The 13,057-nt window shown below is 35.5% G+C and overlaps 1 protein-coding gene across 6 annotated transcripts in view; it reads right to left on the bottom strand.

The window, feature by feature from the left end:
* Nucleotides 1-1,906: 1,906 nt before the first annotated feature.
* The window catches only part of CREB1 (cAMP responsive element binding protein 1), a 60,973-nt gene continuing 49,822 nt past the window's right edge, over nt 1,907-13,057 (bottom strand). For 4 of the 6 annotated variants that reach the window (XM_030326977.2, XM_030326976.1, XM_030326975.1 and 1 more), the window contains one exon: nt 1,907-8,179. In XM_030326977.2, coding sequence (XP_030182837.1) covers nt 8,035-8,179 — 145 coding nt within the window. In that variant the 3' untranslated portion in view covers nt 1,907-8,034. The remainder of the gene's footprint in view (nt 8,180-13,057) is intronic. The other 2 variants (XR_003971121.1, XR_003971122.1) reach the window with 2 other exon arrangements.

Below are 13,057 nucleotides of genomic sequence, written 5' to 3'. Positions count from 1 at the left end.
CACACCTGTAAAGAGGGGCATAATTAAAACCAACGTTGGTCAGCGCACGGAGAAATTAGGACGCTCACATATCAATCATCATTGGCAGGAATGTAAAGTGGTGCGGCAGCTCAGGAGAAATTTGGCAGTTCCTTAGAAAGTAAACATAGAACTACCATATGGCCCAGCAATTCCACTCATGGGTATGTATTCAGAACTGAAAGCAGGGACTCCAATACCTGCACGTGAATGTTCATAGCGGCATATTCACAAAAGCCAAATAGCGGAAATATCCCAATGTCCATCAGTGGATAAATGAATAAACTGTGGCATATATGACGGATTATTCAGCCATAAGAAGGAATGAAGTACTGATAAATGATTTTGAGGAACCTCAAAAACATGCTAAGTGAAAGAAGCCAGGCACAAAAGGTCACATATGATCCTATACGTAAGAAACAATAGGTAACTATAGAAATGGAAAGCAGATTCATGGTTGCCTGGGGATAGAGGGAGGGGAAAATAGTAACTCTTTAATAGATGGAATGTTTGATTTTGGAGTGACGATTTGGACCTAGATATGCAGTTGGTGGTAGCTAGCACAACGTTGAGAAGGCACGAAGTGCTACCGAATTGTTCACTTAAAAATGGTCTATGTTGTTATGTGAATTGCACCTCAATTTAAAAAAAAAAATAGCAAAAAATAGCATTGAAGTGCCTGGAAATACCTTTCCTCTTCACTTGTTAGGACCTCATCAGAATCCTAAGCCCCAGTTTGGTCAATATGCAAAAGAAAGATGTGGAGAAATGAAAAATGCACAGTAGAAGGTAACACTAAGGCAGTGATTTTCTGGGGTTTTGCCTTAAGCAGCGTAGTGGAATAGTGGCATCATTTACAAGATGGAAAAAGCCAGCTGAGAGATGAACGGATTTAGAGGAGAAATGAGAGGTTCTGTTTTGCAATCTGAGTGGAGATGACAAATAGGAGAGTGTAGCACCAGAGCTAAAATTGTGTGAACGTCTTAGAATGGTTTCTTCGGCTGTGTCCTAGAGCTTCTTGAGGACAGGTACTTCTGAGTGCTCAAGTATTGGTGAAATAAGCAAGTGACCACAAAGGTATGGATAAAGAGAAGAGAGGCACTCTATCCTTTTATTGGAGGCTCAAGCACCTGGACACGGGTTACAAGGAGGGTGACTAAAGGTCCCGATTTGCTCAGCACAATCCTGGTTTACACCTGTTGTCCCTATTAACGTCACCCTTTCACTCTCAAAGATGTCTGCTTGTACAATCACCTTAAGTGGTCACACTTTGTAGAAGAGAAAGAATAAAATGTGTGCAATTCCTTCAATACAATAGCAGGTGTAACAAGCTTAATAAATACGTCATGGCAATTTTTTAAAAAAGTACCTTAGAATAAATGCAACTGCTTATTTTCAGAAATTAAATCAACAGGAGAGAATCTTTTATTATGCTTTAAGCAAAGAGCAGATTAACCACACCTCCTCCCATTTCCTATGATCACAGAACTTTAGAATTACAAGGGGGCCTGACAAGTTAGCTATTCTCATTGTTCTTCCAATTAAAACATGTATTTTCTGACACTGGAGACAGCTGGTCATATGTCTCCATTGGTTTTCTCAATAGGGTGGTAACATCTCCACATCTTCAAATAGGCACTGTTCAATCTTTCTGAACAAAGAAATCTTGTGCTAAAAATGAGGAATACAGTAAAATTAAATAACTGAAGATATGTTTTGGTTTCTCAAATTAGTTTTCCGTTGCCGTGCAACACAAGCTTGTGATATATTCTAACATAAACTTTGCTCATTTAACAAAAGTAATAAACTGAAGTCCCAGAAAATACAGCTTAACACTACTGGCAGAAACCAAAATCGAGAGATCCCATCCCCAAAAAAGAGACTTACAGAGTTTTTAAAAGCATGTTTATGTGACTGCACATAAATGTGTGTAAAAAGGGCATTAGGACAGTTGATACCACAAAGATTACAGTAAGAAAAAGCACTTTCTGACAATATTTCACAAATTCACAAGGATCACTTTAATATACAAAGCAATTGCTACCATTCTGAACACAAAGCAGCTACTATGTACATAGTGTTAATAAAATGCATTATAACTCAGTACATTTTCTCTCTTTACACAGATAGAGCACAAAAAGATTTAGGTAAAAAAATTAAAACAGGGATGTTTCTAGAATGTAGGGAATTTTATTAGAAATGTATTTCCCTCATTATATTTACTTAATATTCAACTCCAATAGTAACATCAGAGTTAAAAATCGATACCCTGTTTTGTGCTGATAGTTTTGGGGGGAGGTATTCTTTACCCCAATCCTCAAGGAAAAATTAAAGCAAAAACAAACACCATCTTTCTCTCTAGAAACTTCCCTGATTATTTTGTTTCTAAAAAGTCTCAAGTGATACATCTAGGTTAGAAATAATTCCTTTTTTGGGTGGGGAGGACAAATGACATGTGGACAAATAAGTTGGGGACGACTCTACATGGAAAACTGCTAACTAGCACTCCTCTTTGCCACCCCTCCATAAATCCATACTCACAGAACAATGGTGACAAATTATTTCCCACTTTTAATATAAATAATTTTTATTACATACACAAATTGGAGTGGCACCTGGATAAAAATATGTCTATAAAGCATTTACCAATTCAATTTTAAAAACGTAAGAAAATAAAACCTCCCAAACACAAAGATAGATCATTTCACTTGGCCAACTAACATAAGATTACTATTTGCAGGGATTTTCTTCCTTCCCTACCAATTTTTCAACTATCTCAGATTGACTCTTAATTTCTGAGATGCTCCTTGGAAGCTTGGAAACGCCCATACTTCTGTAGGCAAGTATCACATAATGCCTGTATAAAGGAGGTAAAATCTGATTTTCCTACCATTTGCCCCTTTTCAAAGACATTTCCCAAAGATTGTTCATTTTCCTTTTACTTGCTGGTGAGAATAATTAAAAATGTATCAGGTTATATACCCAGCTAGGACCTGCACCCACAGTACCAGAATGCAGACAGGTCAATATTTTCTCTCTGTGCTAAAACAACTCTGCCTGTTTATATCATCTTCACAGGCTTTGTTCTATTTTTTTTTTCTATTTTTATTTTTTTAAAAAATAAATTTCAAGCTAAAACACCTGAAATATAATCCCTCCACTCAAACGTTATCTGGTCCCTCTTAAAGTTTGCCCCCCTGAGGACACATACAAAGGCTTAAGCTACATTCACTAATCAGTACGAACTTATCAGAAGCATATGAGACAGATGGAACTTCAGCACCCTGTTTGATTTATTTGAAATTCTTCCATACTGACTCAGCTTCATGATATGTTCAACCCCTCAGGGATTAGTGCCTCTCCTAGCCATTGATTTGAGAAAGTCAAGGAAACCAGTTCCTAGTACATACAGTGACTGTGCAGTCAACTTAAAAAAAGTCAACGTATCAACATTAAAAGTATTCAAGATGTAGGCAAACCATCCAACAAAAGTTCTAGTTGTGCTTTGTACAACAGAGTGAGCAAATGTATCCCTCAACTCTTCACCTCCAGGCAGCTTACCAAAGCGCATTGCGCTTTCCCTTCTCACCGGACCTCAGTCTGATTTAGGTGTTTGATGGTAACAAAGCCAATTTTAAGTGAAAAAACCTCAGTCAAATCATTCCATGTAGTCTCCATGATGATGGTAATTAACTGCCTTGAAAACTATTTTACTGTTCTAGATAAATTGATGGATATCTTGGCACCCTACAGACAACACTAATGTTGGAATGGGAATACAGTCTCATTTAAAATTGAAAATAAGTATCAATTTACTCCAGTTGCTTTTCCTTCTATCTTTATCCATGATGTAAAAGAATCCCATTGGGTTCAAACTCATCTTTTAATTAACTGGGCTAGTCAAATCTAATTTCCTGTTACTTTTCTTTCACAGCTATTTATAAGGCTAGCCTTTAGGTGCTAAAATATTTTAATGAAATTTTCCATTTAAAAAAGTCACATGATTTGAAGAGAGGAAAATGACATAAAAAGCCAGTTGACAATCAATTGATGAGGGAACTTTTCTCAAGTTGCTAACACCCAACAGGGTCATTTTTTAAAAGTGCAAGTTACACCAAACATTTACAAAGAATATAATGTAAATATAATCCAAATAAATATACAACTTTTGTATCAGGTCAACGGGAAACAGCATACCAAAAGTTTTCAGAGCCAAAAAGGCAACAAAATGAAGCCTCTTACAAATAACTGAAAAGGTGTGTAATGACTGTTCTAAAAACCCACTTTAATTCAAAAATCATAACTTTATATTCGCCTTATTTAATCCTGCAAAATGAAGCAGACTTTTTGATCTTCGAAATAAAGAGACCAATTTATGCTAATAAATTGACTGTTGCTGATCACAAAATTAAAAACATTTTTAAAATGTAAAGAAGAAATCTAGATTGAAGTCACTTCAAGTAAGTAAAAGCATCCTGGTTTAAACACACCGGTTGTTTCTTCCTAAGCCTTTGTATGATTCCACATGTCACCCCAAGTGGTCAAAATGATAGTAGGGATTAGGCCTGAGAGACAGAGATAAACTTCAGCCAGATGACTTCTGATCGGACAGCCTGCCTGACTGGTATTGTGCTTTCAGATTCTAGCACTGCTGCTGACCTACCATCAAAACACATTTTTCTGAAAAAAATCCCTGCTCAAATGAAAACACCCAAATTCCTCCCCCAGGATGAGTTTTGAAAAATCAGTGGTACCTTTTAGAAGCTATCTGCAAAATGTTCTTACCACTGTTATAGCTGCCAGAGACAAAGCATAAAAACCAAATACTTTGGGGGCGGGGGAGTTTTCAAGTGACTAGTAACATACATAAAAGTATCAAGCCAAAGAAAACGAACAGTAAAAATAAAATACTTGGAAGAAAATTAGAAGACAAAAATCAATCATGAGTGCTGGAGTAAATGCAGTCCAAGAAACTACCAAACGGGATGCAACAGAACACGCAAAGATGTAAAATATCTGACCTCAATATACTATAATACTCAGCATTCCTGACTTAGGAGCTCTCAGAGCTTCAGATTATATACTGTATGTATTTATATATATGTACACATATATTATACAAATGCCATTTCCCCCCCCAATAATATCTAAACGAACAGAGCACCTATGACAATATGATGGTTGCCAATATGGTACTTGAGTTTGAAAAGAATGAAATTAAAATTAGATCTGATATCAATTTTTTAATAAGGTGGACACATTGGATCTAGCCCTTTCTAAACCACTTTTCAGCTAAACACTATCAAAGTTTGAAAACTCGTAAGAGTAATATATCAAAAATAAACCCCTCCCACTTCATTTTTATTAGAGTTAATCTGTCCTATAGATAAAAGTGCCACATGGCCCTATATTTGCAAAGTAAGCGATACCAAACTTGCTATTTTCTAGGCAAATCAGTAGCATATGTACAGATTCCTATGATGACATTTTCATTCCCTTTTGGCCAATATGAAGAGAAAAAAACATTTATTACTGGTAATGTGGCCATATATGTTCTTGGCTACAAGATTTTTTTTTTAAATTATGTCATTTCCTTAATAAAGATTCTCAAAGTTGCATGCTTAAAAACAAACACCTTTTTTCCAATTCTTGTTAAAAAAAAAAAAAGTCTGCACAAAAGATGCTTAATTTCTATCTGTATAAACTGAAATTTTCAAGTCTCTTTATGGGTCTAAAACAGATTTAGCAACAGAATAGATTTCTTACCTCACCATTAAGTAACTGACTTCAAACCAGTGCAATCATCCTCAAGGTACAAAGGACCTGGTGTTTGTAAAAACTTACAAATTCAACCAGCTAATATGGATGTGACTGCCTTGATTCATCAGGGACTAAGAGGACCACCAACTTTTCTAACTAAACAGAATGCCTCAACTTTTGGAAACATTTTACTTTGGAGAATACAACTTGCTAAATAAATACTAGGCAATTTTCATTTATAAAGTTTATGACATTCGAAACATTTTGACTCATTAAGAAAGAATTCTAGTTTGTGAAAAGATTTGTCACTTTGCTTGGTTTCTGCTGAAGTTTTGGAAAATGACACATCTATGCTGGTATACAAATAATTTTTATGCTACAACTTTCCCCATTAGCTCAGCAGGATAAACATCAAACTTTACAGTCGTTTGAAAGCCTTCTTGAGAATCTGGTGAATTGTCCAAATATAAGACTACATCACTCAATTCTTAGAATGATGCTCCTTCATAAACTCTGTTCATCCTTGAAAAGAGACAATGGTTTGTTACAAACAAAAATAAACCATTTACAAATATTAATTAAAAACCTTACTTTTCAAAAGGGACCCAACAATTAACACCCACATCTGTATATTTTGTTAATACATTAACAAACTTTTAAAAATAACCCATGACTAAATATAAAACATTAATTTTCTACACTCTTCTTTTAAAAGGAATAACCTTTTCAAATGAGAAATTATATCTAACATTATGTCAGTTTCCAATTTTTAAAATCCACCTTAGTCCTATTTTTTTAAAGGGTAACTTTTGTAAAGATTTATCAAGCTTAGTGAATGAGTAATTAATAGTTAGAAGTAGTATTGGAAACAATGTATGATACACATAAATACAGACTGGTATAGTCAGGGGTTAAAACAGGTAGCTCCTTTGCAGAACAACAAAGGCTATACAGCATATTGGAAAGCTCAAGCACAACTATCCTTTTTAGGAGAAAACCAAAAAAAAAAAAAAAAAAAAAAAAAAAAAAAAAAGTTTTGTAAGAATGACAATCCAAATATTGTAGTACAGCAGTCATTCAAATACGTCTGAAGAAAATAACTCTCGTGTACATCTAATACTGTACTTTTTATAACTATATCCTTACACTTTCATTAAAAAATTCACTAAGGATACTCTGTTAAAGTATGTTAATATGGAAAAGATTTAAAATCAGTATTTTTCTACAACACAACATTTTATAAACAAAGATATCACTTTGTTTTATTTAACATCTTGAAGGCTTTCCTGTTGGTGGTATAGTGTAAGTGCAAATGGGAACAGTTTAATTAGAAATATCTTTTTAAGTAAATGAGTGACATAAGTATTTTTGAAGGCGATGACAAAAACATTTATTTAAAAACCTTGTTACGTAACTCAAGGGGCTGGTTTACTAATGAGCATCTTTTTACTAAGAATTTAGTACTAACTAAAACAAGCTTTGTACTTTTATTTACTTCAGTTTAATTTAAAATTCAAATACCATGCTTTTTCATTCAGTTGGTTACTTCTTTTAATGTATTCAAGAATGTTGAACACATACAGAACTGAAATAAGAAGCAACAACTGCCCTACGGAAGAGCTACAGTTAATACAGAAGGTCAAGGACAAGTTGTCAGTATTGAAGAAGAGAATGTACATAGAAAGCACTTCGAATTCATTCTTAATTTCTTCAACACCACACTAAAACTCTTTTTTAGAGGGTATATCTCTTTGCAATTTTACATAATTCACAATGAAAATGTGAAAACACGTCAATTTGGCAATCAACACTTCTTCATTGCACCTTACTTACTTTATGCATGCGGCCCACACATTACTTCAGCTCAAGAGGCTGGGGTAATTCTGTCCCTAAGGCAATCAAGGAGCTCAGCACAAACCTTGAAATCATTTTAAAAAAGATTTTCTTTTCCTCATTTCCCCCATCAATTTACAAGTAAACAAATTATTACTTCTTGAAGAGGGTGGGGGATGAAAAGCAGAAGTCTCTTCATGATTCCTGGTGCTGAAAATTTCTTGAGGGGAGACGTGGAGGCAGGTGTTGGAACATTCACAGTTTAATGCAAAAGCACAAATGAATGAAATTCTGTAGTTGCTTTCAGGCAGTTTTGCGCATAGAAAAAAAGAAATGTTTAGAAAATAAAATGTTTATTTTGTCATTCTGCTTGAGGCCAAGCCAGTCCTTTTCCACCATGACAGGTGAAATTTAAATCCCAAATTAATCTGATTTGTGGCAGTAAAGGTCCTTAAGTGCTTTTAGCTCCTCAATGAGAGTCTTATTTTGGTTTTCAAGCACTGCCACTCTGTTTTCTAAACATTTCACATATTCTTTCTTCTTTCTACGACACTCTCGTGCTGCTTCCCTAGGAGCAAAGGAGGACAGGAAAAATTATGCAACATTTATTTCTATATCACTTCTTTTGGCTTAGAATGCTTTTAGATATTTAGCTCAAAGCAACAAATATTTTAATATACATTAGGCATTTGAAAAAACTACACAGAAGGACTTGGAAACTGCCTCATGTAAAATTTTAATATACCATAGATGTTTGATTTAAAAAAAGAACCCCGAATGTGAAAACCCCACAAACAACCCAAAGGGCTGAATGATCACTTAAAATTGTATCACTGGTTATTGACAGGATCTGCCTCATACCTATAAAACTTGAAATTCTATAAATATCAATAACTAAGAAAAGACCAAAGCTAAATGTCAGTGTGCAAAACATCGTAAATTGAACAGAAAATTCTCACAAACTCATCATTTCAGGGCATTAAAAAAAGACAACAACAATCTAACATGAGTCTCTTCCACAAATGATGTTGAGAACACTGTATATCCACATGCAAGAGAATGAAGTTGGACCCTTAATTATGCCATGTACAAAAACTAATTGAAAATGGACTGAAGATCTAAATGTAAGACCTAAAACTATAAAACTTCTAGAAGAAAACACAGGAGAAAAGCTTCAAGACGCTGGATTTGGCAGCGCTTTCTTGGCTATGCCACCAAAAGCATAGACAACAAAAGCAAAAATAAACAAATTGGGTCACATCAAACTTAAAAAATTCTGTTCATGAAAGGGCACAATCAACAGAGTGAAAAGGCAACCTATGAATTGGGAGAAGATATTTGCGAATCATATATATATCTAACAGGGAGTTAATATCCAGGATATAATCCAGAAATTTTACAACTTACAAATCAAAACCACAATGAGATACCACCTCACATCCATTAGGATGGCTACTATTTAAAAAACAAAAACTTAAACAGAAAACAGCGAGGGTTGACAAAGATGAGAAGACATTTGAACCCTGTGCACTGCTGGTGGAATGTAAAATTGCCCAGCCACTACAGAAAACACTACAGTGATTCCTTAAAAAACTAAAAATAGGATTACCTTGTGATCCAAAAATCCTACTTTTGGATATATATCCAAAGAACACAGGACAGGATATTAAAGAGATATGGGCAAGCCTCCATCCATAACAGCATTATTCATAATAGTCAACATGCAGAGGCAACCCAAGTACTCATCAACAGACGGATACACTGAAAAAATGTGGTACACATACAATGGAATATTATTCTGCCTTAAAAGGAAGGACATACCATCACACACTACAACGTGGATGAACTTTGAGGACATAATGCAGCAAAATAAGCCAGTCACGAAAAGGACAACTGTGGATTCCACTTATTTCAAGTATCTAAAGTAGTCAAACTCATAAAAACAGATAGTAGAGTGGTGACTGCCAAGGACTCACAGAAGGGGAAAATGAGGGAAGCTGCTTTTAACAGAGGTTCAGTTTTGCAAGGCAAAAAAGTTCTGGAGATCTGTTGCACAATACTGTGTACATATTTAACACTACTGAACTGTATGTATACTTAAAAATGGTTAAGATGGTAAATTTTAAATTTTTTAGCACAATTAAAAAATTACCAAAAAAAAGTTAACACTAAGAATAAAATATTTTCTAGCAAGCTATGAAGGCTAAACTAGTAAATAAACTCTTATTTTAACTCTATGTGAATAAGGACCATATATTATATGCTCAGTCACTAGGACTGGCATGAGGTAGGTCCTTATGACTAAGTGAACCAAGAGTTGAAAGCAGAACGGTCCTAAGTCTTTAAACAATGGAAAAAAGCAGCAATTTCTAATCACTCATTTGCAGCAGTGGCAGTACTTAGGAGCAGTATTATCTTCAGTGTCCGGTTCTTAGGTTTAAGTGGTTACTTCTTACCAATTACATGGCCACAAGCAAATTATTTAACTTTAGTTACCAGACTGTAAAACAGGTAATATTACCTACTTCAAAAGTTTTATGAGGATTAAAGGAGTTAATCTGTAAAAAGTGCATGAAATGGTGGCTGGCACTTCCTAAATGCTACTACATATGTGTTAGCAATGACTGTTTCTAGAAAACTCTAATGTCTTCATGCCCACATAGCCTACTGGTTCAGAAAAAAGGAGCAAGCCGACTTTTGGAATAAAAAAAGCTGCACCTGATGATGTATTATCCATGACAGATACAGACAATATATGATCCACTGCATCACTGTACCACTGGTGAAAATTTTTTTGGAAAGAAGTTAAAAATGGCCCAACATTCAAATGCATGATGGACATCACAAGTCGAGAAGTGCTACGAGGCCAAGAGTGATCTAAAGGGTCACAGTGGGCTTGATTCAGAGGTCAGGCTGGATGTTCTGTGTATGGGGTAAATTCTAACAAAGAGAAAGCATGTATTATGTATATACACATTTACAAATCTCATTTTATCCAGGGCTGACTCATCTTGTTTTCCTTGCTTTCTCCTTCTCCATCATCTGAGAATTTACAGTCCACAAGTGCTCATAGGAATGCTATATCTACATGCTAGTTTCCAAAAGCTAAACTAACATGATCCTATAGGTTAGTATCTCCTAACTTTGTTGTACAAAAATCAGTATACTACAGTGTTGGAAAGATTAGACTAGGATTCTAAAAAAAAAAAAAAAAAAAAACAAAGAACACTGGGCTACGAAAATTAACTGCTTTCTTTCATCTAAGACTTCTGATCCTTTCCATATACTAATGTGAATTGAGACTCTCTCCAAAGAGCAATTCTAACTAGCATGTCCTAAACTGAACGTGAGTATACAATACTTTTTTGCGGGGGGCGGCGGGAAGATACCAAATAAATTTCAAGTAACACACAGTCTTGCAGAACGATGCTCAAGTTAGGCACGGTTTACAATAAACAAATTTGGATACAAATTTGGATACAGTATGACATATTAGCAAGAATCCTAAACTGAAAATCAGGAATCTTGGGTTCAGATTCTGGCTTTGAAACTAACTAGTTGAGTAGCTTCCAATAGGTCCCATGCAAGAACTGTTTCTTCATCTGTTTTTTTGTTTTTTTTTTTTTAACGTTTATTTATTTTTGAGACAGAGAGAGACAGAGCATGAACGGGGGAGGGTCAGAGAGAGGGAGACACAGAATCTGAAACATGCTCCAGGCTCTGAGCTGTTAGCACAGAGCCCAATGCGGGGCTCGAACTCACGGACCGCGAGATCATGACCTGAGCCGAAGTCGGCCGCTTAACCGACTGAGCCACCCAGGCGCCCCTCTTCCTCTGTTTTTTAAAAACAGGACTAATCAAGATGCCTCCAACAGGACTGTTAGGTTCGTATTAAGGAGTTTGCAAAATCAGGGAATAAACGTGGCATGTCATTCTAAAGCACCAATTTTGATTAACGGGTCAGAGGGGTGGCAAGCATTTTCATGTTAAAATAAGCATTACTGTATTTTGGAGTAGAATACAAAATACAAATGAGCTTTAAATAAAAATTTTAAAGAAATCCTTAGCTCGGAGAATGCTTCTTAAAGCTTCTCAAAAATTTCTAGCTAAATATTTTTTAAAAAACAGAAGAAAGTGATAGGACTCTCCCAGTGGATTGGTCTGACACAGTGTGAAGATTAAATTGACCACTGAATGTTTCTTCCAGTAGAGAAACAGGATTTTAGGAGTTTAAGCATTCATGCAAACAGATGGCTTATAGATTCTGAAATTGATGTGATAGGCATATTTTTAGAAAAAAGTTCTTTCACATAATGTGTCTCAACATCCTCCTCCATTCACTGACCTAATTCTTTGCCTCCATATGATACTCTTATTCTGTCTCACTTACTCTTTCCATTTTCAGCATCTTCAGTAATTCCAAACTACCTGATTTTTTTCTTTTGTCTTCAAAGAAGTTTATCAATTGTACTTTTTCTTTTTTAACAACCAATTTTTTGTTTCGCTGATTTTCCTCTATTGGTTTTCTCTTCAGTTTTATGGATTTTAATTTGCTCTTTTCCCCCCTAGTTTCTTAAGATAGAAGTTAGGTTGGCAAACATTTTTTTGGCTTTTTGGACCAAATGGACTCTGTCACAACTCCTGCTGTTGTAGCACGGAAGCAGCCATGGATAACACATAATTGAATGAACATGGCTGTGTTCCAAATAAAACTTTTTTTTAAGTTTCCTTGTAAATTTGAGAGAGAGAGAGAGAGAGAGAGAGAGAGAGAGAGAGAGAGAGAGAGAATAGCAATCCCAACCAGGCTCCGCACCGCCAGCACAAAGCCTGATGCAGGGCTCAAACTCACAAACTGTGAGATCATGACCTGAGCCAAGATCTAGAATTGGACACTTAACCGACTAAGCTACCCAGATGCCCCTCAATAAAAGTTTATAAAAACAGGCAATGAGGTACGGTTTGCCAACCCCTGCCTGACACAGAGGATTCTTTTCTAATGTTAAGTGTTTAAGGATACAAATTTCCCCCTAAGCCCTGACTGAACTGTATCCCACAAATTTTTGTTGTTTTTTAATTTGCACTTAGTTCAAAATATTTATTTCCTTTAAGACTTCCTTTTGACCTATAGATTTAGAAATGTTTGATACTTAATTTCCACACAATTGGGGATATTCCCAGATGTTTTATGGGCCAAGCACATACTTTATATTATTTCTATTCTTTTTTTAAAAGAAGTATTTATTTATTTCGAGGGAGAGAAAGAGACAGCAAGTAGGAGAGGGGCAGAGACAGAATCCCAAGCAGGCTCTCCACCATCAGTGCAGAGCCCAACAGAGAGCTCAAACTTACAGACCATGAGACCATGACCTGAGCCAAGATCGAGTCAGATGCTGACTCGACTGAGCCACCCAGGCACCTCTATTTCTATTCTTTCAGATTAACAAGT

This window comes from Lynx canadensis, chromosome C1 (assembly GCF_007474595.2).
Source record: "Lynx canadensis isolate LIC74 chromosome C1, mLynCan4.pri.v2, whole genome shotgun sequence".
Classification (NCBI taxonomy): Eukaryota; Metazoa; Chordata; class Mammalia; order Carnivora; family Felidae; genus Lynx; species Lynx canadensis.
This window is presented reverse-complemented; position numbering and strand designations above follow the sequence as displayed.